The 27675-nt window shown below is 36.1% G+C and overlaps 1 protein-coding gene across 1 annotated transcript in view; it reads left to right on the top strand.

Moving 5' to 3' along the window:
* Positions 1-1370: 1370 nt before the first annotated feature.
* SEC24A (SEC24 homolog A, COPII coat complex component) overlaps positions 1371-27675 on the top strand; it is a 48755-nt gene continuing 22450 nt past the window's right edge. Inside the window, exons 1-10 of the mRNA XM_072629915.1 lie at positions 1371-1740; positions 6049-6549; positions 13613-13789; positions 15797-15871; positions 18104-18264; positions 18392-18564; positions 20567-20669; positions 21443-21569; positions 24685-24794; positions 25994-26106. Coding sequence (XP_072486016.1) covers positions 1659-1740; positions 6049-6549; positions 13613-13789; positions 15797-15871; positions 18104-18264; positions 18392-18564; positions 20567-20669; positions 21443-21569; positions 24685-24794; positions 25994-26106 — 1622 coding nt within the window. The 5' untranslated portion in view covers positions 1371-1658. The remainder of the gene's footprint in view (positions 1741-6048; positions 6550-13612; positions 13790-15796; positions 15872-18103; positions 18265-18391; positions 18565-20566; positions 20670-21442; positions 21570-24684; positions 24795-25993; positions 26107-27675) is intronic.

Here is a 27675-nt window from a genome sequence, read left to right as displayed (position 1 = left end):
TAAGAATCTTGCAGCGGATCTATTGACATTAAGATAAATCTTGTCACTTGACTGGAAGGTTTGAGTGAATTCAATCTAGGTGGATGCAGCCCATACCCTGACATTTTGAGATTTCCAGCAACCCCAAACATCATCAGCTCGAATGAGAACTTGGGGTTTTAACAGTAAGCAGGCAGTAGGGAAATCTTCATTAGTGAAAACAACCACTAACAAGATTGGTTCAAGTCTAGAATAGATATGTATGTACCAGATTATACAGTGCAATGCCAAGGGGAAATGGAAAATGCCCAATTAGTCATCCTACAAACTGCTTTATGTTCTTATAGAGAAGTTTAAGTATTAGCTTCACAGAGAATTTTTATACTACTTATGTAATTACATCCTGACTTAAGTTTATTTTCGTCAAGTGTGCCCTTGTGAGTATCCTGCTGTTTAGCATAGCTTTTATGTGCAGGAATAAATTAACTGTCCTATCCCAGATTAATAATATATAGGGTACTTAAAAAAAAAAAGTCTCCTTTGATGGAGCTTCTAGATGTGAGTCAATAACAAAAATTGTCCAGAAGAGATGTGGTGGAGTTAACGAAAAAATGAGTATAAGGACAGAGAGGTCTATCCCCTTTGATGAAAAGCAGGCTCCCTCAGCTCTGAACCTGGCCCAGGGTATTAGGGGTGGGTCTGTATTGGGGTGTCAGAGAGTGGTCTCAAGATCCGTATTCCCGTGGTGATCTAGCAGCCGGTCCTTGAGGCTTGCATATTGTTACACTAGGCTTAGAAACAAAGTATAAAATCTATTTCTGAAACGTTATTCACAAAAAGGCTTGAAAGCACTTTACGCACATTTCAGTCTTACACATAGGAAGACACAAGGCACAAAAACAATGATTTATCTAAGATCCTTCAAAGCGAATAGAATTCTGAAGTGGGGGAAGGGGTCCTACAATCTCCTTGTCCGTCCTACTGAACGTCCAGAGCTGTTAGGCATATTACAGTGGCTGGGCACTCTCCAAAGTGCCAGAAATGCAAGGGAGCTGGCATGGGTCTCAGATTCCCTCACCGTAAAGTGGGGCTGGACTGGATGGTTTCGGATGTCCTCGGATGCCCTTTCCAACTCCAGATCTAGGCTCCGAACTGGGAGGAGAAGTGACCCACACAGAGAGCGAGTGCCAGATACATTCCCACCCCAGCACGACAGGATGAGTTGGCAAAGGGCTCGGCTTCGTGACGTGGCGGGCAGAGTCCTCTCTCACTCCGCCTTCCCATCCACGCGTGACGCATAGGGCTAGGCAGCCGAGGCAGGTGAAGGAGCCCCGGGCACCTCCCCCTTTCGAGTCCCAGCCCACTAGGAGGAAGTGCCACGTGTACGTCGTGCGCCTGCGCAGCCACGCCGTTGACAGGCACTTCCGGCGAGGGCCTCCCTTCTCCCCGGTCCTCCTCTTCCTCTACTTTTCCGTCCCCTCCCTCCCCCTAGTCCTCCCCCAGTTCCCCCACCCTGCTCCCCTCTTCTACACCGCTGGCTGCGGGGCCAGGAGGCTGCGGGCCGCATGACGAGAGCCTGAAGGCGCCGCCACCGCCCGCCAGCTAGTTCGCGGACCTTGGCCTCCGGGCCCTCCGAGACTGCTCGGCCCGGCCCGGCTGGAGCAGCTCTCGCAGCCGCCATGGCCCAGCCGGGGAGGCTCGGCGCCAGTTCTCCGGCGCAGAATGGGGCCGTCTCCGCCGCAGGGCCGCCCTACAGCAACGGTGAGTGCCTCTGCCCGGGCCTGGGGAAGGCGGAGCACGGGCGGCCCGGGAGGGGGCCGCCTCCTTCTGCCTGTGCCCCCGGCCCAGGCACCGGGCTGTGCCCCTGAGTGTCGCGAGCAGGCCCGGGGAAAGAGCCCCTCCCCGCCCGGCCACTGACACCGAAAAGTCCCGGACCGATAGGAGACTTGGACCTTCAGGGATTTCAGAGCCGTAATTCTAAAATGGGTGAACTTAGGTTCTGAGAACTTTACCTGGGGCCACAGCGCTCTTAAGTAAGAGAGCCTGGGGTTCGAACCGCGTCTCGGAGCTGTACTACCCCCCCGGGCTCCCAGTACAGTCCGGGGGCAGACGTTCCATCTCCCGCCCCCTTCCATTCCCCGAAGCGCCCCCCCATCCCCACCCCCATCCCCGACCTAGGCCTGGAATGCGCGCGGTCTTGGGCGAATCTCTCATCTTCAAGACTTAAGGTCCAGGGACACCAACTCCGGGGAGCCGCCCCTGATTCTTACCCCCAGCCCCAGGGGTTGCGGAGTGAAAAATTGAACCCCTGCTGTGCCGCTCCTCTGACCACTGTAGTTTTTCTTTAGGAAACGCATTGGATAATCAATAGTCGAGCAGATACCAAGGGCACACCCTGTTTGTACTACTTTTAAGGACCTGTCTAGAATAAATAGCATTATTGGATTTACTGTTGGAGGAAACTTTTGAGATCGTTTTGGAAGAAGAAACAGCACAAGAAAGATTTCAAGTTGTCGATTGAGTGTATTTCAGTTGTGGGTTTTTTCGGTTGTTAAACAGGTATTTAAGTGCCTGCTAATTTCTAAGGCATTGTGCTAGGCTTTGGGGTTGTTTTGTTTCAGAGCTGAAGGAAGAGATGTCTGTAATACCAGGCGTTTCATCTGTATGTTGAACTACAGTTATGGAAACTTTATCCATGAAGATGTGCGACTTCTTGGTCACAGCTGAGGCACTGAGAGGCCTTGGGGGAAGGGAGGTTTCACACGCTGAACCCAGATCTTAATGATTTTGTGACTAGCTCTCTAGTCAGTATGCCTCAGGGAACTGGGGATACTGAGACAAAAAAGTGAAAGTTCTTGGTGTTCCAGGAGTTTATATTCTGAAACTGCTCTCCCTAAAGTTACCAGTATTTTCTTAATTACCAGATCTGAAGGTCTCTTCTCTGCTCTAAACTGTCTGAACCAATTTATTTGACACTTAACCACACTCTCCTCCTGATATGGAGCTGGAGAGAGGAGTCTAGAATAATAGGGGGGTCTATGAACCTGGGTAATTGGAAGGATGGTAGTTTAGCACTGATAATGTCAAATCTTGCCATTTTTGTCTTCATAGCATCTTTTATATCTGACTACTTTTCTCACTCACATAGTTAGGCTTTTCTTTGTATCACCTCTTGCCTAGATTATTGCAACAGATGCTAATTGGTCAACGTGCCATAAATCTCTCCTCACATCAATCCTCCTACACATTGATGCCAAAGTAACTTTTTCTTAAGTGCAGATCTGACCATGTGACTCTCATAATCAGTGAATTCCATTGGCTTCCTATTGCCTCTTGGACCAAATATAAATAATCCCTCTGCTTAGCTTTCAAACCTTACATAAGGTGGCTTCAATCTATTTTTCCAGCCTCAATGGACATTATTCTCCCTCTAACTCTTGTAGAGCCAGTCCCAATTGGGCTTCTGTCTCTTCTTCAAGGGGGAAACTCTATCTCCAGGGCCTTTGGAGATTGGAGTTGCTATAGTCTGTGCCTGAAATGTGCTTAGGCACCACCATCTTTTGCAGATCCTAAACTTGCTTAAGTGCTTGAAGTCTTTTCCTTATCCTGACCTCCCAACAGCTAGTGCCCTCCCTTCCAAACTACTTTGTATTTAACAACTTTATTTATATTTGTATTTCTTTGCTTTATATTTATCCTATGTTTTTATATACTTATTGCCTACCCCAATGAGAAGTAAGCTCGATCCCTGTAAGTAAGTGGTTGTTTTATTCTTTGTACTTGTATCCCCAGAGCATAGTACCTTGAACACAGTGGCTACTTAGTATTTGCTGATGGATTAATTTTACTGAGAAAAATACAGTATGTAAATAAATTAGTAAGTGCAAGGTGTTTTGAGGTAGGAGAGAGCACTATTAGCTAGGGAAATCATCATCAAAGGAAGACAGAATTCTGAGAGGTAGAGAATCCTTTCCAAACATACTGCTTAAGTTTGAACAAGGTAGAGAGATTGAGAGACATTTTAAAGGAGTTCATATTAGCCGGTTGGAGAATAATTACAATCAACTCCCTGACCCTTCTACCTGAAGTATCTATGTGGTGTACCATAAGTTTGATAGGTTTGTCATTTGGAGTGGGACTGTCTTGTCATTTTATAGCTTGCCTTGGATTCCCAAAATTGACTTCAAATGTGACTTACTAAATTGAATGTACTTGATAGGAAGATAATTGGTAGCTCCTTTCTAACTTATCAGTTGACCATTGATTGGTATTTGGACTGTTTAACTTGTTTGAAAAAAAACAATAGATTTAATGTGCTCTTTTCCAGGCTTTGCATCATCTCTTTGATTAAAAGGGAGTTTATATTATAATGTAAAGTGGTATTTGAAGAGCAATTCATTTACTATATTTAAAATATTGATCATTTTAAATTATGACTCATAATTTGTGATAATGTTTAATTGTAATTTATCTTGTAATAATGTGCAATTTGTTATATGTTGTAAGTGATACAATGACATTTACCACAGAAACAATTTATCCTTTTGTGTGTAGGTAGAAGCAAGAATAAGTGAAAGAAAAGGCAGCAGCATCTTGGGCTAAACTGAACAATATATTCATTTCATTAAACTAAGGAAAACAAAGGTTACGTAAATCAAGTTTATCTCTAGTCTGTTTGACAAGTTGCAGAAGTGAAATTGGAATAATTTAAAGTCACTCACTTTAATTGTCTCAGGTCTCAAGAATGATAAACCACACATAGAAAAACTTGTTGCTTTTCCTTCTAATCTATAATTGCAGTTACAATGGTACAAGAAGCAAAAATCTGATAGCACGTTTGTAATGCACCAATAGATTGGAGAATTGGAGATGTTTGTATGGACTATACACAAATATATTGAATATTTAAATAGATAAGAAAGTATGAATTTCCATGAGATTCTAATCAAAATGTGTATGATCACTTTAGCATCTAACTCTCTCATTGACCATGAAGTGAATAATTTCTTTTGAGAGTGAAGAGGTTTCTAACCACATTACAGAAAAGGTGTTTCTTTAGATAAGAAAAAGTGGATTGGGTTATTTCAGATTTGACTCTGATGTCAATTATATTTATTTCCAAGTCCTAAGCATTTACTGATCAAGAATTACAGAAAAACATTAAGAAAACCCCATACTTTAAATGGAATATAATTCAGTTGTTACATATTATATGTACACACACACACACACACACACGATTTAGTCTAGGACTCCGGATTTGCGAAAACTTAAAAATGGTTATAATTTTTGTAGTTCTAATCGATCATGATGAAGTCATTTTATAATTCATAGTTTCAACCTTCAGTTCTACATAAATGTCCTTTCCTCTTCCCTTACTAATTTACTTCTAATCTACTATGCCTTTAGGAACCAAATTTCCAAGCTTTTTAGACTTGTGTGTAAAACAAATTATTCTTACTTTGGGGTGTTGATGATTTGTGGTTTTTGTTTATTTTTTTGTGAGAAAGATATGCACTAGTGTATGAGTTTTTCTTATGGTTACTCATCTTCTGGGCAATCCTGTAATCACTTCTATTTGGATAGTGGGCCCAAACCAAGAAGTAAGCAAAAAAAGATCTTTCAGCAGCCCAGATAACATTTCAAATCAAAATACCTCATTGCATTTGAACATCAGAGTTCTGTAACTATGTAATCTAAGAGGTAGTACATTTTTTTCCTTTTGTAACTTCCTTCCAATTATAGGCTAAAAAACTCTTGAGATTATCTTTTCGTCATTTCTTGAACTGTAAATCAGAGTCATCGATGGATAAAAGGAATACCTTCATTATAGAGAAGATACTTTAGGAGATGCAGTTTCAGTAAGACTAATGACTACATCCAAACTGAGATAAACATTTTTATTCTAAGTTTAAAAAAATTTAAAAATCTTTATAATATTCAATCTATAAATGTTTGGATTTCAGGGGTGTTGAAGTTTGTGTTATTTGTATGAAAGAGCTTTATTAAAACATGAAAACTGTCTTTTTGCAAAAATGTATTGTTTGATTTTTTTTCTTTTCTCTGAAGGTCCTGTGCAAAATCCATTGATGCATTCACAAGTTTCAGTGAGCCAAGAATACAGTTCTCCGTTTCCAGGATCTTACCCTCATCAGATACCAGCAAAGACTCCTTTGAATCCAACCTCTGGACCGTATAATTATGGTGGTTCTCAGACTGTTTCTTCATTAAATAGTTATCAGGGACCTGGGCAGACTCTCAATAGACTTCCTTTGGAACCTAATCCAGTGACCCCTTTGCAGTCTACCATCCCTGCTCCCCGAATGCCACCACCACCTTCATCTCAAACCCCAGCTACTGTACCAGCATCTTCTAATAGCTTTCTCCATGGACCTGAACCCTCACCATCTTCAAACTGGCAATATGGTCATCCACCAATGGGATCGAAAACAAATAATTTTGTTCCCATATCGACTCAGCCATCCTTATCAGGGAATACAAATCTGTCAAGAAATAATCAGAATGTTTCTTTTGGAGCTCCTTCATTTCAAAACAACTACATGAAAACAGGTAGTTCTTATAGAAGCATTTGGACTTTTTAAAAGTGAAATTATTGTTCTTAGGATTAAGTTCAAAACTCTGTTCTTTAAAAGAAATCTGAAAAAATTGTGGATAATTGTTTTTTATAGTAATTAGTCAGTTAAAAAAACTACCAAAGAGCCCAATTTATATCAAGTCATTGAGAAAACTCTACTTAACAGATAACTACACAATACCTTTTTTTTTCTCTCTAGGGCATTATTTTTAATTCATGTTGCTTCTTTTCTGAGATTAACATGTCCCTAAAATGAGCTACTAGAATAGACCTAATTTTGAATTTGGAGGAGTGGAACCGAAAATTTCCTTTCTTTCTTGCCCACATTTTTATCATTTCAGGGATGTTGAAAACTATTCCTAGTTTATTGTTTGTTTTGTTTTTGTTTTCTTAGAGCAATGAGTTGGACAAGGGGCTTCAGTTACTAACATTTATTCCCTGAATATCATCTACAATCACCTTGCTTTCCCTTTTATTTGGGGGTTGAATGTATTGGAGTAGATTCTTTCATAATTCTTTTATATTTTGTTCCCACTTAAAGCTTCCTTCATATGTTTCAGAAAAATTATAACTACCACTTAAAGAGCACTTTTTCCTAACTACCCTGCATATATTATTTCATTTGAACATCACAGTGATGGTCCTCCAAGATGGGTTCTGCATGTGCCTACATTATTTATATTTTACAGACAGGGAAATTGAGACTCGGAGAATGACTTGTCCAGGGTTTAACAGCTGATTATCAGAAGTAGAATCTGAACCCTCTTCTTCTGACTTCCATATCCTGCAGTCTTATCTACAATAACACATTGCCATCCTTATGTTTCAGTAGTTTTCTGCTGTGTTGCATTTTGGGAATAGGAAAGATGGAGTTCATGAAGGAACATTTATTCAGCACTTACTGTGTGCCATTCATTGTGTGACATCATGTAAGAAATAAAAGGATGGATAAGACATAGAATTCTTGCCTCCTGGAACTTCTGGTCTACTACAGGGGTTGGGAACCTGTGGCCTTGAGGTCTGCTAGGTCCTTGAGTGTGGCCTTTTGACTGAGGCCAAATTTTACAGAACAAAAACTTTTACTAAGGGGATTTGTTCTGTGAAGTTTTGATTCAGTCAAAGGGTTTCACGTTGAGTACCTAGAGGGCCACATGTGGCTTCAAGGCTGAAGGTTCCCCAACCCTGGTCTAATAGGAGAGAAAAGCCATTCACATTACACCCTTAAGTGTGGCTATTTGTGTTTTTTGCATTAAAAGAGTTATAAACTAAGTACTATGGGAGTTCAGTGGAAGCAGACATTATTTCTGTTTAGGCATATCATGAAAGCCTTCATACAGGACTTGGCACTTTGGCCAGACATTCCAGACAGGGGAAACAACACAAGTAGAATATGTGAAAGTGAGAAGCATTGAGTGCATCTAAAAAGGACAACAAGTAGTTCAGTTTCTCTTCAGTTTACAATATGTGAAGAAAAATAGTTGGAGATAACAGCTGAAAAGGTAAATTGGGGCAAGACTCTGAAAGATGTTGAATGCTGCAGTGAACAATTTAAATGGAAAACAGGTAAACTGTTAAACCGTTCTGAGCAGTGGAGTGATGTTAATATAATAGATTGTAATGGACAGGTTGGATGGGGACAGACCTGAAATAATAATGGGAAAAATGTTACGTGTTGGCATTTTGTAGATGGTCAGCAAATGATCATCAGCAGTTATAAATGAATAGTAGGTAAAATATACACATAAAATATGTGAGATCTGGGGAAAGATGAAGTAAATAAAATAGTTCTTTAAATTTTCATTGGAATTTAAAATACAATCTTTTTTAAAAGTGTTTTTCCCCCATGATATTTAATTTCCACAAAATGTTAAGTATTTAGACACCCAGATTCTTACCCTGTGTCTTCCTAAGTCAGTACTCACCTTGAATATGGGAAAAGACACTTAGTTAACTATGCTTCCACTTTTCTCATCTAATTATAAGAGACAGGCAAGCAGAGCTAGAAGAGAGCAGTGCAGTCCTGCCTGGATAATGAAGTTGAAGGATGCTTGCAGCCCACCTGTGGTGCACATCATCAGTAAGATTTGATTTCCCCTGAAATGGGAAAACAATGTGGTTGTCTATTTAGCACTGTTCCCCACCCTCATTTTGGTCTTAGAACATTATATCCAAAGATACCAATAATCAAAACTATATCATCAGTCTGTACATTTCAGATGCTTCCCAACTCTTTGTCATGTGGAGATATTAAATTTCCTTGTACTATATATTCTTTCTGTTCCATGAGGGACAGTAATTATGGTTAGTATGTTCTAACAAGTTTGGGGTAGTTAAATTGAAAGGATTAATGATTATTTTGCCCTCCAGTTCTGTCTCTTATACAGATAGAGATTCCTGTCTTTCTATATCACCATTTTAATATGTACTACAAAATGTGCTTAGTTCCTCTTGTGTTAGAGCAGAGTCCTGGTGGAACACCATCATTATTTTCTGCACAAAAGAATAATAGCGTTTTTCCTTCTGTGCTATATTAGATTAGCCATTGTTTTATCCTCAACCTCTGAAGAGTGATGAAAACACTAAAGTATAGGTCAACCAAGTGTCTTGTTCAACATAATACATTGGAAGGAAAAATAATGGTAAGTTTAATTATTGGTAAGACCAGAATTTTTCCTATAGGACACCTGGTTTTCATTTTTAGTCTTAATTTACTGAATTAATTGTGTTATCTTTAGTAGTTCCTCCTCTCATACCTTGCTGTGGTAGGTTCTTGAAGGCTTAGCCAGGCAGAAGAGGTCTGATGGAGCTGGAAATATTTTTAATATGGTCATAGTGACAGATTTGTACATCTGTTGTCTGAGGATCGACTTTAGTAAGTTTGGAGAGACTCATAATCAATACATGAATTTGAGAGATGGAGTGTCTTATGTGAGGAACAACAGGAAGCTAGTGTCATTGGATATCAGAGTGTGTGGGGAAGTATAAGGTAAGAAGACCGGAAAGGTTGGAAGGGGTTAGGTTATGAAAGATTTAAAAAGCCAAACAGGATTTTATATTTGATCCTGGAAATAAGGAGTTATTGGAATTTATTGAATTGGAGGGAGAGAATTTTCATGTTCAGGCATATGATGAGGAACATTAATGTAACATGGCAGCTGAGTCTACAGAATTGATTGGAATGAGAAGAGATTTGTGGTAGGGAGACTAATGAAAAGACTATTGTAATAGTATAGTCATGAGGTGGTGGATCCTGTATCAGGTGGTGAGCAGTGTTAGAGGAGAGACATACATTAGAGTTGTAATAAAGATAAAAACAACAGGTTTTGGAAAATGATTGGATATATGGATGAGAGAAAATGAGGAGTTGAGAATGACACCGGAATTGTGAAAACTGGATGACAGAGAAGATAGTGTGTAATGTTAATGACAAAGATAGGGAAATTAGGAAGAGGGGAAGGAAGATTTAAGGGAAAGATAATGAGTTTTGGACATTTTGAGTTTAAGATGTCCATGAGACATCTAGTTGTGACAAGTAGGCAATTGGAGATCAAGAAAGAGGGTAAGGCTTGTCATACAGATCTGGAATCATCTGCATCAATGAGATTGATGAATTCATTGGAGCTGATGAAATTGTTTGATGAAGTAGTAGTATAGAAAAAGAGAAGGCCCAGGTTAGAGCTCATGGGAAAAATCTGTGGTTAGCAAGCATGATCTGGATATAGATCCAGCAAATGAGACTGAGAAGGAATAATCACACAGGTAAGAAGAAAACCAAGAGACAGCAGTGCTACAAAAACCTGGAGAGAGTATCTAGGAGAAAAGGGTGATTAGTGGTATCAAAAGCTGCAGAGAGGTCAAGAAATGAAGATTGAGAAAAAGCTATCAGATTTGGCAATTAAGAGGTCACTGGTAACTTTGTAGATAACAGGTTTGAGTTGAATGATGAGGTCGAAAATCATTCTGTAGAGTTAAGCAAAGAGTTTAGCAATAAAGGAAGGGAGGGGTATAGGACTATGGCTAGCAGGGATAGATGGATCAACACTGCTCAAAATTATTCCATTTTTAAGTCTATGAGCCCCTTTTTAGAATATAAATTTCATAAACTTTTTTTAAAGTATCATTTTTAAAATTTCATTTTTTTCCTCCATGCTGCTAATTCTCCTAGATTCCTCTTGTTTCCATTGGAAAACCATGTTTATATATTCATTGCAATCACACTCTTCTTTGAACCCCACTTTTTCCACTGGCCTCTATATGCTCTGTTACTCTATGAAAGTTTTAAAGACCAGAAGACACAGAATATTCTTTTTCCAAACTTTGGCTGCTGAATCTTTGCTTTAGTCAAAATAAGTGTTCTCAGCAGTACGTATCTGAATCCTTTTGCTACTTCTAGCTAGTCTTTGAGAATTTCTTTGTTTAATAAAATTAATAACCCACTATTCTACTGGTTGATAAGCCTCTTGAAACAGATGTAAATTCTATCATCATACTCATACTTGAAGCCTTTCCTAATCGGTACTACCTGCTAGTGCTGTTGTGTATCCAAAGTCACATATCGTAATGAATTATCTTACTGTAGTGGACAAAATTTAGGTTATGAATGTTCTGTATCTTGGTTTTTCAATGTGGAGTTTTTAAAAAATTGTCACATTACATTGAGAATGTAATAGGACTCTGCCATTGCTATGAATAAATAGATCATAGGAATTTAGAGTTGGAAAGTTAGAAATTTAGCCTTCATATTTTACAGATTGAGAAACTGAGGACCAGAAAGGTTAAATGATTTGCCCAAAGTCACAGATGTGGAGAATGGCAGGACCAAGGTCTGAACTTAGGTCTTCTGAATAAAAATGAGTGCACTTTCCACTATGCCAGATATTAATTAGTATATATACGCTATATTAAATGTCAGTTTGTTACATTTTTGTGACCAGATACATCTGAAGGTCTTGTTCAAGCAGTCTTTGCTGACCAGGTCATGGACCTTGCTCTTGTGTTCTTTTTATTTGTATTGCCAAAGATAACCTGTGAGTGCTGTCACAGATAAGAGAACTAAATGGAAGTAAACTTTGTCTTAACTTTTGTCAATAAGACTGATTAACCTTGTAAGTAACTACAAGTCCAATAATGAAATGTTTTATAGTCATTTCTTTGTAGTTTCTGAGTATTTTTCAGAGTTAAACAGGCATACTGAAAGATTTCAAATACAAATACTTTGGTCACCTTATTGTAATATATTAGTTTTTTACTATTTTTACATAGAATTTTTGAATTTTATGAACTAGTGGTGAATTAGAAAAGATGTGTGATCCACATAGAACATATACTGGGTAAACTGCTGATCATCAGTGATAGAGGGAAAAAATCAAATCTACTTGAGCCACAAAGTTTGCTGAATAATGTGCTTTATAATTGCCCTCTCATTGCCCTCCCTCTACATATCTCCTAGTTGTGAAAGAGGGATATGATTAACTTACAAGTGAGGGAGAAGGGATATGATGTTTTTCTTGGTTTTGTTTTTAAGAAAATTCTTCGTGTCAAAGTAACTTCAAGAGCATTTTAAAATCATACATTATTTCATTTTTTTGTCCTCATTTTACAAAGGAGAAAAATGAAGCTCAGAGAAGGAAAGTGATTTTCCTACATTCATAAAGCTGCCAATAGAGTATCTGACCTGGGACTAAAACCTTAAGTCCCATTTAAGTGTTTTTTTCACTGTACCAGTTGCTGCTTACTCTTATTGCAAAAGAAGAGTGCAGCTAGGACACAGATCCTGTTGGTGAGATTATTGGTACCAATTCCATAAAATTATAAAATCTCAAAGTTGAAAGAAACTGCAGAAATAATTTATACCTAAACTGGAACCCTTTTCAGCACGTTTAACCTTCAGTGTCCACTTGGGAAGACCTCCACTACCTTCTGAAACAGCCCTTTTAACTTTTGAATAGCTCTAATTGTGTGCAGGTTTTACTTATATGTTCTGAGACCAAAGAAAACAAATCAAATCCCTCTTCCATATGACAACCATTCAGATGTTTGATAGTTATGTTCTCCAATTCTGCAATTCTTTTCCAGGCTAAACACCCTTAGCTTCTTTGACTGTTCCTCCCTGGTATAGTTTCAAGTTATTTTACTGCTTTGGCAGCTCTTCTTTAGATGTACTCTAGCTTATCAGTTCTTCCCAAAATGTAGTGTTCAAAATTGATCAGACAACTCTTGATGGCAAAATACAATGTGACTCTTTGGGTTCTCATGTTGTGTCGATTATTCAGGAAATAGTCTACTAAAAGTTCTAGGTCTTTTTTCTTTTCCTATTTATTAAAATTTTATTTTTTATGAGTTTTATAAAAAAAATTTCATATAAAATCATGACTCTCCTACATACAACTTCATTTTTTTAAAAGCATTTTATAAATTTGACATTGTAGTTACCAAACCATCCTGCTGAGGAGAAGATGAAGAGATCTAATTTAGGTGGATTTAAAGCTGCCTGAATACACCAACCAAAGCGTAGTCATTCAGGGATCAATATAAACATACTAAACAATACAAACATGAGGTTTATAGGGAAAACATTGGAAGCTTTTTTTAATAGTATTACTTCTTAGAAGTTTTACATAGAGCCTTGTTGACTCTAAACTGAATTGAAATAGTTTGGTAAGCTTTTTTCCATTAACAAAATACGTTCAATGTTGACTTCTACCGAGAATATTTAGCAGTCTTGATAAATTCAGAGGGGTGTTAATGAATTATAACTGAAAAAAGGTTAAAGTACATAGGCACAAAGACTGTACTGACTACCTAGATTTCATTCTGAATTGTAAGGTGGGATATACTTCAAATGCTTAAGATTATAATAAAATAGAATTTTCAAGACTAAATGATCAAGTTGGTTTTGAAATGTATAAGTTTATATTCCTGTAATGAGTTACTACTTGAAATTTAGAGAGAGAATAATTTCAGATTTCATAAAGAAAAGATATTTCTGTTGATTTGTGTTTCTTTTGCAAGTTATGTGAAAAACCAATATTTCTATAGGCTCTATACCTCCACCAACAAATCAGCCTTTACCTACAATTTATCAACCAACTCGAGCTCCACTTGGACCACCTCCATCTGGAGGCCCACCTCCAGTAAGATCATTAGATCCCCAAAGGAAAACACCAAACAGTGTTCCACCCCAACCACAGCTTAACTCAACTGTGAACCAAAAAGGTAAGCAAGTCATAACAGAAGTAACTTTTTCTTTAAAAAAAAAAAATCAAATCCTGAACTAGCTTTCTGGTATTTTAGTCTTATACTTAACAAGTTTATGAAACTGACAATTTGACTCTTAATGGAATAATAATAGAAACTTATGCTTTCATAGATCTCTTTATTTGGACACCAAAACTGTGAGCATTTGCATGTATAAAGTGGAAAATGTGAAAAAATAATTTTATATGAAACCATTAATATTTCTACAGTTCTGCTTGGTGTCTTTTTTTAAACATATATAGTAAATTGAGCACATTACTTTCAAAACTACCCTGCTTGGCTGTTTTTCTTTCTGAATTTCCTTTTGTTCTCTGTGTGTTTTTTAAAATGTTTATTGACTCTTTTTTTTTTTTTGACATCGTTATTGCTATCCTCTTATTATTCCAACCTCCCCTCTCCCTATTAAAAAGAGAAAAAAATAAACCATTTTAACAAATAAGCATATTTAAGCAAAATGAATCCATACTATTTTGTGAGCATATGTTGTAATTTAAAACCAGCAGAGGAAGTAATAATTGTTGCAATTGCTATAAAACCAGGATTCTTAGCCTTTTTTGTCCCCCAGACTCCATTAGCAATTAAATTAAACCTATGGACCCATTTTCAGAATAATGGTTTGTTGTCTAAATCTATAATTGAAGGAAATTCTCATTTTATTTTGAGGTTAAGGAAAATAAAAATTCAGTTTTTTTCCTGCCCAAGTTCACAGACTCCATAAAATCTATGCACATGTCCCTTTGGCATCATTGGACCCCAGATTAAGAACCCCTCTTTTAGAAGCAGGTTCTGTCTAGTAGAAAAAAATTTAGTAATCCAAGCATGCTGTTAAATTAAAAATTTCATTCAAATTGAAAAAAATTTACAGTTTACCCGCTTACCATTCTGAGAATTCATTATTATATCTTCCATGACTAAATTCAAGGAGGATTTTACTAATTGGAAAGATCGTACTTGAACCAGTATAATCATATTTCCAGTTATAGAGGGAGTTATAGGTATTAATGCTCTGCTGATTTAAAACCTTAGGAACTTGAGTTCTATGAAGTAGTAGCACAGAAGTTTTTGAAGAAGCTTTGCTTTTCAAAACCAGATATTCTTGTTTATGACTAATATAATGCTTCTTAAACAGTTGTGATATTTTATGTGGGTTTTGTACTGCCCTTTAAAAAAAAATAGAAAGACTGAACCTAACAGTTTTAGCTCAGGCTAACTAACAAGCTTTATGGTCATAATTGTATACTGTATGATTCTTCAGAAGAGCTCTATAAAACTTACAGTCATTTAACTTCTCTGTGCCTGTTTCCTTATCTATAAAACGAGGTAATTGTACTCAGTGGCTTCTGTTGTTCCATCTAACTCTGAAAGGATAATCTCTCAGATGGTTGCACCTTGAATTTCAGTACTTTGTTTAGATTCATCTTATTGCCATTTTGTTTTTTTCATCAAATTGTGTTTATTAATTTTGATGATGTTTCTCCTTGAAACTCCTTGGAAGCTGTTGATGTAGTTTTCTTTAAGTGCCTAGTTGTTTTAGAATTGCATTACTAACATGTACAAGATTCTTGCCTTCAGAGAACTTATATTTCCTTCCACTGAGGTATTGTCTAAAATGATATCGAAACATGTAGCTGAAAAAAATATCTAGGCTAAAAGGCAAACTGCTTAGTTATTTAGGCATTTAGTTCATATGATTTCAGACATTTGAATATTTGAAAGAATTTAGTATAATTATATCAGTTTCTTATTTAAAATATTTGGTATGTGGTCAGCACAACTATTTTATCTGTAACGATGTTAAAATTTGTTATTTCAGTACGTGATGAAAGTATAGTCTATGATAAAATTCTCTTACAAAACTGTTTAGTTTTTACATTTTAGTTAATAGTTCAAATCTTGGAAAAATTGTGAATAATCATTTTTTTAATATTGAGCCTATTAAATGATTTCATTGAACTCTTTTTCTAGGTGATACATCAACTGCCAGTAATGGCTCTATGGTTGAGAACAGTTATGATACAATTGAAGGAGGTGGCTTCATGGGTAAGGTACTACTTAAGTTGCCTACTGTAAAAATTTCTCTTGAATGGAAACTTAGTAGATTGTTTGAAAATCAATTGAATGTACAAGTTGTCTCCAACTTGCTAATGGTCATTTGTAAGATGAGTATCTAGAACTGAAAAAAGCATGTGCCCTTCCTGATCAGCAGTCCCCTAATGTATATTGTCTGTCCTCTTAGATTTAAACTCCATGAGGGCAACACATGGTAAATGCTTAATGTTTTGTTTTTTTTTTAACTCATTCATTTTTCCCATAGAAATAGTGTTATAAATGGTGGTTGGTAATGTTAGATTAACCTAAGAAAAGCCTATTTAATCCATATTATACTTGGAGTATAGTACTTTATACAAAAATATTATAAAAAATTAAATTCCTATGGGAGGAATTTATTCAAAATTTAAATTCAAAACACATTTTTAAAAATGCTCTGAAAAAAAGAAATTCCTAAGGGGGTAGAGAAAGGAGTATGGGGGTAGGGGGATAGTGTCCTGCAAGGTCAGAGGGAACTCATTTTTTTCATTACCTTCATGGAAACAAGAACAGGGACTCTTCTCTTGTTCCTAACGTAGAGCTGGTGATTCTGTAGCCTGTGGCTTGAACTCCAATTGGTTAGGGGACTGAGACTCTGGGTGTGGAGTAGAAAGTGAACAGAGATGGAGTAATGGGAGTAGGGGAGAGGTAAACCATCTAGGGATAGTTCATAGTTTGGATTCTTTCTTTTTGACCATGAAACATGGAAATTAACCTTCCTGTTTTTCTTTACATTGCTGCCTTGGCTTTTTTTCTCCCTTGCCATCTGCAGAATAGATCCCTTTATGTTTCTCTTCTTAAAGTGAGCACACTGGGACACTCATAACACTATTGCTGGAACGGTGAACTCTAACCATTTTGGAGAGCAATGTGGAATTATGCCCAAAGAGTTATGAAACTCTGTATGCCCTCTGACCCAGTGAAAATACTATTAGGTCTGTTTTCTAAGGTGACTGGGTAAAAAGGAAAAGAACATATATGTTCTACAGTATTTATAATAGCTCTCTGTGGTGGCAAAGAACTAGAAATTGAGGGGATATCTACCAATTGGGGAATGGCTAAACAAGTTGTGGTATATGATTGTGATAGAATGTTACTGCATTATAAGAAATTATGAGCAGGTTGATTTTAGAAAAACATGGAAAGAACTTACATGAAATAATGAGTGAAATGAGCAAAACCAAGAGTACATTGTATGCAGTAACCGCAGTACTATTCAAAGAATAACTGTGGTTGACTAGGTTATTCTGAGTGTTATAAATACTCAACTACAGAGGACCTATGAAGAAAGATGCTATCAACCCCCAGAGAAAGAGCTGAAAAATATAAGTATGCATAGTATGTTTTTTACAAGTGTACGTGTGTCTGTCTGTCTATCTGTCTGTCTTAAGGGCCTTTCCTAGTACAGGGTGGGGAGGGAGACAGTTCAGAACTTAAAATGCAATTTAAAAAAAATAATAAAATGAGCATACCACCTTTTGAAGTTTTCCAAGTATTTTTATTTTAGCAACTGTAGAAAATATGGGGTTGGGGACTTTCTTCCTATCGTTTCCCTTTTCTCCCCTCTTCCTCTCTTCTTTTCCTTTCCTTTAGACCCTATAAAGAAAATTGAATTTAGAATTTAAATGGAATCCTTGGATATATCTGTTTTTCAGGGGAGAAGTAAACTCAATTTGTCCTATGCATTTCATCACAGGGATAGGATCTCAGGAATGTGAGGTTAGGGATGGGAAAGTAGCAGTATTGAGTTTATTATTATTGAGTTTATCCTCCACTATTCTTCACTGCCACTAAAAATCTTGTCCTGTTTGCTTGCACATATTGAGGTGAAAAATTAAACTGAGAGGAGTAGTAATGACAAATAGGCTAGAGAATGGGAGAGAACTCCATTTACTTTATTTGTGTGTATGTCTGTTGGAAATTGACTGTTATATACTGTATGTTGCTGTGTGATAGATAAAGTATCCATTATGCTGAAGTTACTGCATTTATTTTAATCTGGTAGAGAGGCTTGTCATTTGACTTATTTCACAAAATCAGATTCTTAAACTGATTAGACCAACCACTTATTTGGAACTTTGATTCCCTGTTTTGGTTTTGATTGAAGTAAGGATTCTTTGACTTATTTGGTGAAAGTATTTCTGAACCATATTTTTCAACTCAAAATTAATTTTTTTCTTTTAGCTGCACCACAGCTTACCAACCAGAATCCCAAAGTGAGTCGAAATGTTGGCTATTCATATCCTTCCTTACCACCTGGTTATCAAAATACATCTCCCCCTACTATGTCAGGAAGGCCATCCACAGCCTTGCAATACACCAGTGGGCTGCAGCCATTTTCTCAGGTAAATGCTTTTTTCATCTTTCCCCATTTCTGTCTTCTTAGCTTAAAGAATTTTGTAGTTGGGCAAATTTCAGGATAATTTTCCATATTTTAATGAAAAAGTACTTACTCTGAATTTTTATTTTTAGTCTCCCTTAGGTGCTAATCATTTAACCACAAGCATGGGTGGGTTAAGTCTACATTCAGAAGGACTACGAGTTATCAATCTTCTTCAAGAAAGAAATATGCTTCCAACAACCCCTTTGAAGGCTCCTGTCCCAAACTTGCATGAAGACATACAGAAACTTAACTGTAACCCAGAGTAAGACTTTTAACAATGTTTCTTAGGAAATGTAGCTTATAGTAAACCCCAAAGCTGGTTCCTAAGGTATTATAAGCAGCATTATAAGGCTAACTTTCTTAAAATGGTTTCTGTTTATTTAGAAAGATATTTTGTTATATGTTCCATTCAGTTATAAAACAAACCTAATAAAGATGGGAAACAAGTTGCTAGTGCATATTAATATCAGTTCATCTAAAAGCATGTGAAACCTTGCCTATGTTGCAGCTACTATTGATATTAATACCACTTTAATCTGCCAGATACAGTGGTGCACAAGTTACTGGGGAGGCTCTGAGACTGGCATGTCTCCTGAGCTCAAGAATTCTGAGTTGCAGTGAACTATGATGGTCAAGTGTCCACATAAGTTTCAGTATTCATCTGTTAGCCCCCAGGAATTGGGGTCCACCAAGTTGTCTAAAAAAACGAGCAGACCAGACTAGGGCAGAAACAGCGACCATCAAAGTCCCAGTATTGGGACTGGATCTATGAATGAGCCCCTACATTTTCAGCCTGAGTGAATGGAGAGACCCTGTCTTTAAAAAAAAATTTCCTTCGTCTAAGAGAATGTTAAACCATATATATGATACTAACTGGGGTTGTGTTGACCCAGATAAAGGACTTTAGCACAATGCTTGGCACATAGTAAGTGCTATATAAATTTTAGTTATTATTATTGAAAATTTTATGTCATGTTTAATTCCATTTTGGAGAAATCAAACAAGTATTTTAAATGGTCTTATAAAAAGCTCTAACAAAATTGGAGTACAATATACTTCAATTTCAAATGGTTATAACCATTTCAAACTTATATTTTCATCATTATGTGTACTCTTTCTATTGATGCTAATTGACCCCCGCCCTCCATGTTTTATCTCCTGCTTTAAATGGTTTCATGAGTTGCAACAGCTAACTTTCACTGCTGAGCCCTTGACTCTTACCTGGACAGGTCATTCCCCCAGCACAATGCTAAAACAGCACTTTACTTGTATTATATCATTGATATTCACAGAACTCTGGGAGGTGGGTGCTCTTATTAACCCCTTTTTAAAACAAGAAGTTTGAAGCTGAGAGAAGTTAACTTGCCCATGGTCAGTCCACTAAGAAGTGTCTCAGTAAAGATTTGAGCTCAGATCTCCTGATACCATGTCCAGTATCTAATTTGCTATTCCATCTAGAAGCCATGATGAATTATCAGAGTGGAATATCTGTTAAATAATATTAATACACATTTATATAGTGTTTTATTGTCTCATCTAATCTTTACAATAGCATTGTCATGTATGTAGTATAGGTAGTATTATACCCATTCTACAAATAGGATACTGGAACTTAAAGAGGCTTACTGACCTGCCCAAGATCCTATACGTAGTAAGTGGAAGACCTGAGTCTGAACTACTCATAGTTCAAATATAAATCTGTAATTATGTAAGTAAAGAATGAAAGTATAGTATTAAAATAAGAAAAGTTAAACCTTAAGAGTCAGGAAGACCTGTGTTCAGCTTCTGCCTCTAACATACATTGTCTGTTATAACCATGGACAAGTTAACATATAGATATTCTCTTATCCGTTATGACCATGGGCAAAATAACTTCTTTATTGCCCCCTGACAACTCTCCAAGACAATAATTAACCAGACTAATTGCTAATCAGCAGAAAATTTCCACCCTACGAATTTCCTGTGTCCTTTCTTCCCATCCCCCTAATAATGTATGTAGAGATACCAAAAAAATACATAAAATCAGCTCAGCTGATTCTGAGCAAGATATGGAGTTGTTGTGTTGTTTTTTTTTTTAAGTCAAGGAGAAGCAAGGTCATGTGAGTGTAAACTATCTGCCCTCTTTTTAGATGGGATTCAACTGAAAAGGGTTAATTATCGTCTAAAGAAAACATAAGAAATGTTTTATTCTTCTTAATATTTAATTATACAATTCCATAGAAATATTTAAAGCAACTATTTTTGTGTTAAATACTTTTGCACAGGTTGTTTCGGTGTACTTTGACAAATATTCCTCAGACTCAGGCCTTATTGAACAAAGCCAAACTTCCTTTAGGGCTACTGCTGCATCCTTTCAAGGACTTATTGGTATGTTAAACTTTGGAAAGTGACTAACTATATGTTGAGGAGAATTATATTAATGATATATTAGTGTTTTTCTTGGTAATATCTGAATTAATGTGTGCTAAGTTTTGTGAGTTATAGTTCCAGTAACTTGGGTAATAACTTTATTATGTTTTACTATTCTTTCAAAATTTGATCCCATTTAAAATGTTTTTGGAATAAAAACTAAGTATATTACTGGAAAGCGTAAGAATAAGAAGCATTGTGGCACGTGGTTTTACCTAAGCCATGGTACCTGATAGACAAACCCTGATAGATATGTCAGTTTTCTCCTTTTTGCTGTTTCAGTGGATTCTCATGTCTTACTCTTCTTAAAGTTATTGCGGCTTTTGATTCTGTAATGTGTAGAAAAGACATAAAATTGGAAAATGATAGAAGTAAATTGCCTGCTAAGAGGAAAATTTTGATTTCATAGAAATTCTTTCATAAGAATTTATCAGCCTGTTCACTTAGAATGCATTTAGAAACTTGGTGTTTATTTTTAGAACAATTGTACTTAGAGCTGACTTTGTATTTGGGATTTTTAAAATTTACTGTTATATTTTTTTTTCTACTTTATGGAATGTGAAAGTTTATTTTGAATATGCTTTTAAATTTCATGTACTTTTTCTTCAAATTTCTTCAGTATATACAACAGTTAATTCTGAAGGAGATGGATTAATCCTTGGCCTTTAAAAATGAACTCTTATTCTTTTAAGAAAAAAACAACTAGCTCTGATGTTTGTTTTTTATTCTAGCAATTGCCTGTGGTTACCTCCAGTACAATTGTGAGATGCCGTTCATGCAGGACATACATCAATCCTTTTGTCAGCTTTCTTGACCAAAGGAGATGGAAGTGCAACTTGTGTTATAGAGTCAATGATGGTATGTCTTTTTAAATGGTGGCTCTTAAATTTTTTTTGTCCAGAACCACCCCCATGCCTTCTTACTTAGTCTCTAAGTCACATACTGAGGAAGAGGCAAAGTATAAGGTCAGTAGTTCAGAGAAGACAAGAGGTCTATTTCTGTAATGTTCTCACACTTTTGCTGCAGTCTTCCCCAGGGTTTTGATCGCCAGTTGAAAAACATTGTTAAATTAACCATTTTCACTTGAACTTATACCAAAAAAAAATAACATTTTTGTAAATATTCACTTTGAAAATTAGTTTAGTTTTTAGAAACAAAGCGATAAAATCAATAGTTGGGGTAATAAAACTGCTTTCAAGAATTGTGTTTAAAAAGTATAAACAACCGTCAAACTTGTAAAATAAGAAAATTCATGTACAAAACTTTCAGAAATATGCCACATTTTAATAATGTAGACCCAAACAAAGAAAATAGGCAATAAATACATTTGCCATATATCACCTTCCAGTTCTAGCTGACAGTCCATTATCTATGACTTTATTGAATAGAAGGAAATGCTGGAGGTGTAATAAAAACATTCTCTTACTTAATGATAATATGAAGAATTTTTGGCTAGTGTTGAGTCAAGTTTTAAGTTTTTGTGTTAATGTGTTCAAATTATGTATTGTAGTATTCTTTAAATGTTAGATAATGAATGTGTGACATAAGAAACAGTTTTATTACTTGGTGGTTAAGATCATTTTAAGAAAACTATAAAGATTCAAACAACTCCCTTAAGAATTGCATTTTGACTGATGATTTAGTTTTCATAGGAACATAGATTTAGACCCAGGAAGGACTGTAGGAATCTTCTAGTACAACCCCATCAGTTTACTACTAAAATAACCAAGGATTGAATAAGTGATTTAGTTAAATTCACTCAAACTAATTGTCACAGTTGGGCTTCACGCACAGGGCTTCCATCTTCTATATTCTCTCCACTTCTTCTAAAATAGCAATAAAAAGACAGAAAAAGATTATTTAATTTTTAAAAATTCATTATTGAGTTCCTGCTACCTGTCTATTGGTAGATAGTCATATTCCACAGTTTTTGTTCATTGATGTCATCCATTAGGATACAATTATAGTTTTAACAACTCACAATAGCTTTCACATATATATTTGGCTTAACACGAGATTCTTTCATCACTTCTCTAAATATATGATTTAAGCATTGCATCACTCCCTCTTCTCATCTCCCTTTGTGATATTTGAGGCAGCTTGATGTCTTGAAGAAGAAATATCTTCTGCTACTGATATGTTGAAGTAATTTTTTTCTATTTATAACAATAGTTGAGCAAGATGATTTTTTAAAATTCCACTTCATCTTATTTTTAGCATTCCCTTCTTTTTTAATTTTGAGTTTAAAATTCTCTCCCTTCCATTCTTCCCCTACCTACTGAAAAGACAAGCCAAATGATATCAATTATACCTGTGAAATCATGCAAAACATTTCCATATTAGCCGTATTTCAAAAAAAAATGCAAAAACAGTAAAGAAAGTGAGACAATTGTACTTCACTTTGCACTCAGTTCACCATTTCTTTCTCTGGAGGTGGATAGCATTTTAAAATCATGAGTCCTTTGGAATTTTCTTGGATCATCATCATTACATCATTTCTGTTACTGTGCACTACGATCTCCTGGTTCTCCTCATTTCACTTTGTATCACTTCACATAAGTCTTTCCATAATTTTTCTGAAACCACCCCCCTCACTTCTCAAAGCACAATACTACTCCCATCACAATCATATGCTCCATCTTGTTTAGCCTTTCCCCTATTGATAAGGATCCCCTCAATTTCCAGTTCTTGGCCACCACAAAAAGAGATGCTATAAATATTTTTGAACACAGAAGTCCTTTCCTTTTTCTTTGATCTCTTTGGGGTACAAACATAGTGGTGGTATTGCTGGGTCAATGGATATGCACAGTTTTATAGCCCTGTAGTATCTACCTCACAGTGTTATTGTGAGACTCTTTGTATATAAATGGGAAGCTCTTTGTAAATCTTAATATGCTACATAAATGTCAGCTATTCATTTAATATTTGGAAAATATGAAGTTGGACTTTGAGGTTTTATAATTATTCATGCATTCCACAAGAATTTATTTGGTACTTTGATGTGCCAGGCTTCACATGGGGGATACAATGCAAAAATGAAGCAGTCCTTTCAAAGAAGAAGGGGATAGCTGCAATATGAGTACATGTAAAAAAATTCAAAATGTATACACAGTAATTGGTGGGAGGAGACAGATTTCAGGAGATTATAAGCACTTGAAGGAAGCTAGGGATTCTTTGAAGCAGATGTGAGGAGGAAATGCATTCCCCCCCATCCCCCATGGACAATATCCTGTGCAAAGGAGATGGCATTTACGAGAAGCAGCAGGTAGCATAGCGTGGCTAAAATGAAGATGGCATAAAGATAAATCATGCACAGTAAGCCTAGAAAAGTAAATGATTATTGAATTGTATAGGGCTTTAAATGCCAAGCAAAGGAGTGGAACTTCTTTGGCATGGGAGTGATATGGTCAGATTTGTGCTTTGTCAGTGTCCATTTGGCAGCTTTTTAGAAGTTGAATTGGAAAGAGTACAAGAAACCATTTCATGGAGGCAATTCTATTAGTTTTGTAAGAGATGATGAGGACCTGAACAAGGATGGTGGCCACATGAGTGGAGAGAAAAGGTTAAATGTAAGATGTTTGGGAGGTAGGATCTGTTCATCTTGGCAGCTGATCCCATAATAGGATGTGAGGAAGAGAGAATAAATAGTCAAGGACGACTGAAGTTTTGAACATGAGTGATGAGAAATATAGTGGTACACTCAGCAGAAATGAGGAAGTGAGGAAGAAAGGAGAATTTTAGGAGAAACATTGTGAGTTCTACTTTTGGACAGGTTGAGTTTAAGATACTCAGTTGTCCAGGAGGCAGTTGGTGAAGTGAAACTGGAGCTCAAGACAGAGAGTAGGCCTGCATGTATAGACAGAATCATTAGCATATAATCATTAAATCTATTGAATTTTTATTTTAAAATTGAAGTTACATTAGACCAAATGAGATGTTAGGCATTGACTTATAATTTTATTATTATATACAGTTCCTGAAGAATTTATGTACAATCCTCTGACCAAAGTATATGGAGATCCTCTTAGAAGACCAGAAGTTCAAAATGCTACTATTGAGTTTATGGCTCCTTCAGAATATATGGTAAATTTTTACTTTTTCTAATTTAATTACTATAGTGAGTTGTATTCTAATAAATGTATTGAGTTTTGAATAAGTATTAATTCATATTTATTATACTAATACTTATTTTATCCAGTCCCTGTCTAATCTGGACCATCTCACTATAGACTCTTCAGGAGTGACCTACAATTTCTCCTTCTACTGTTTTATGATACTTCAGTGACATTTGATAGTATTTTTTAGTTTTTATCTCATTGAATTAGAACTGTGGAAGTTTTAGAATCCCTTTTTATTTCCCACGATGGAGATGCTTAATTAAGGCAGATAGTGATTGTCTAAGAGAAAAACTAGGAAGTTATAGCCTCTCTGGGTTTTCTCACCTAATTTTTAAAAGGTATTGAATAATTTTAAGGTTTCATGCCTCTTCCCCATTGATAAAGCTGCAGAAGTGTATAGAGCTACATTATAATTGAATTTCAATTAAGTTCCATTGACTGGTTATTGTAATTTGTTCTCAAAGAGGACCAAAATGATACTACTGTGTTAGAGTCTAGTTACAGTGTGTTCAGCTGTAGCTTATCAAACCAGTACAAGCTCAGAATGCTCTACCACATCTTGGGCACAAATAATCCATGTGAACATTTGGGGTGGATTCTCTAAGTTTGCATATCTCATGTTTCTTTTGAGCTGCTGCAATTCTGCTTTGCTTATAGAGCACAGCACCTTTGATTATAGGCACACCATGTCAGGCAGTCCTTTGACATCATCTCCCATGTCACACAATCAATTCTACAGTTCTTCAGAGAGAACTTGAGAGTGTCTTTGTATCAGTTTTTCTGACCTCTGTGAATGCCTTTCTAGGGGCAGTTTGGTAGCGCAATACATAGAGCACCATCCCTGGAATCAGGAGGATCTGATTACTAAGAAATTTCATGTAAACTTAATGGACCTATAGCTGAAAGATATTTAACTGTTCAAGGCCAAGTGTGAACACATGAAGTTTTACTTTAGAGATTCAACACCAAATTATATAGCCACTCCACTATTTTCATTTTTTTCATGTCGTATTAAATGACCTACATTCATTGTTTAGCAAATGTTTCTGTATAGCGCTATGTTTTATTGGGATAAAATAAAGTTATGAGTGAAGTAAATTATATGCTAATTTTCTTTAGAAATGAGGATATGTTTTAATAAAACCATTCTTTTCTTTTCTGTAGTTACGTCCACCTCAACCTCCTGTGTACCTCTTTGTGTTTGATGTATCTCACAATGCAGTTGAAACTGGATATTTGAATTCAGTTTGCCAGAGTTTACTGGACAATCTAGATTCGTAAGTTTGTAGTTTTGCCAGATGAATTTTATCTCAAACCTGAGGCTAAGTGTTAAAAGTTAATCCCTCACCATATTGATTAGGTTCTAAAAGTTCATTGATGTCACAGGATCATAGAACTTAGAGCTGGAAGGGACAGTAGAGGCCATCTGGTCTAACTCCCTCATTTGACAGATGAGGAAACAGAGGCTCAAAGAAATTAAATTGTCTGAAATTTGTCTGAAACTCAGAAATTTTTTCCCTGTTGTAACAGTTTTTCAAATATTGTTTAGGTTCCTAAGCCAAACCATAAAGCTTATACAATAATGTAGTTAAGCTACAGTAGTACTATATGATAGAACAAGAGAACATAATGATCCTATGCAGAGGGAGAGAGAAGTGAGAATGGGAGCTACCATTGTCACCATTTGTGGATAAGGAACATTGGAAGTAGGGTATAAGTCTTTTGAGGATTGCCTGCCTGGTAATTCCAAAGCAGGAACAAAAGGAACAAAAAATTTATAGTTAGTTGTTTTTTTTGTAGCACTTTTGTTTAATTACTATTCAAGATGTATGGCAGCTATATCATATAGATGTATGGCATATAAAGGGAAAAGTTTGTTTATATACATATACATACACATACATGCAAACATACATTCTTTAATGTATTGTTAATTTTGCATTTTTTTTTGGTAATTAGTATGGGAAATCTATATGGAAGTTTTTATTTCCTATGAATGGATTGTAGACATTTGTTAAACTTTTTGAAGAAATCTTTTAAAAACGGAAAAATTGCTATTTTTAAAAGATAACATTCTTTGAATTTGAACATAAAAATCATATAACCCAGAAAGCACATATTTATCTGAAATTTCCAAAATACTATCATTAATCAAATCAATATTATTTGGAATGGGTCAGTTAGGTAGTACAGTGGATAGAGTGCTGAGCCTGGATTCAGGAAGACTTTCTGAGTTTAAATCCAGCTTCAGACACTTACTAACTGTTTGACCAAATCACTTAACCCTATTTGCCTCAGTTTCTTCATCTGTAAAATGAGCTGGAGGAGGAAATAGCAAACCCTTCTAGAATCTTTGCCAAGAAAACCCCAAATGGGGTCACAGAGTCAGATATGACTGAAGTGACTGAACAACAACATGGTTTGAAACAAGTTTTGGTGTGCAGGATTATTACGTTGTGTAGCTATATAATATGCTTGCTATTTTGAAAAGGGTATGTTTTCAAATTTTTAAGAGTTCTATCTAAGAAGTTGAGCATAGGACTTGAATTGTGTTCCTAGCTACATTAGTGACTGCCATTTGACTGTGTTTTGTCTCCATAATCCTATCGGTTATGTATTTATAATAATACTTCACATTTATAGTTTTGTTGGGTGAGTGGAGATTGTTTGGGTCTTGATCTGACTTCATTAGTGTAAGTAACTTCCAATATGGAAACTCCTTCTACCAGTATAGAACAGCTCATCTGAAAACTATAACCTTAAATAGTTGCCTTAGTGAATTTGGAAGTTAATTGACTTGCCTGTAGTCACAAAGCTATTATGTGTATGGCACAGGTTTGAACTGA

This window comes from Notamacropus eugenii, chromosome 1 (assembly GCF_028372415.1).
Source record: "Notamacropus eugenii isolate mMacEug1 chromosome 1, mMacEug1.pri_v2, whole genome shotgun sequence".
NCBI classification, from domain to species: Eukaryota; Metazoa; Chordata; class Mammalia; order Diprotodontia; family Macropodidae; genus Notamacropus; species Notamacropus eugenii.
This window is presented reverse-complemented; position numbering and strand designations above follow the sequence as displayed.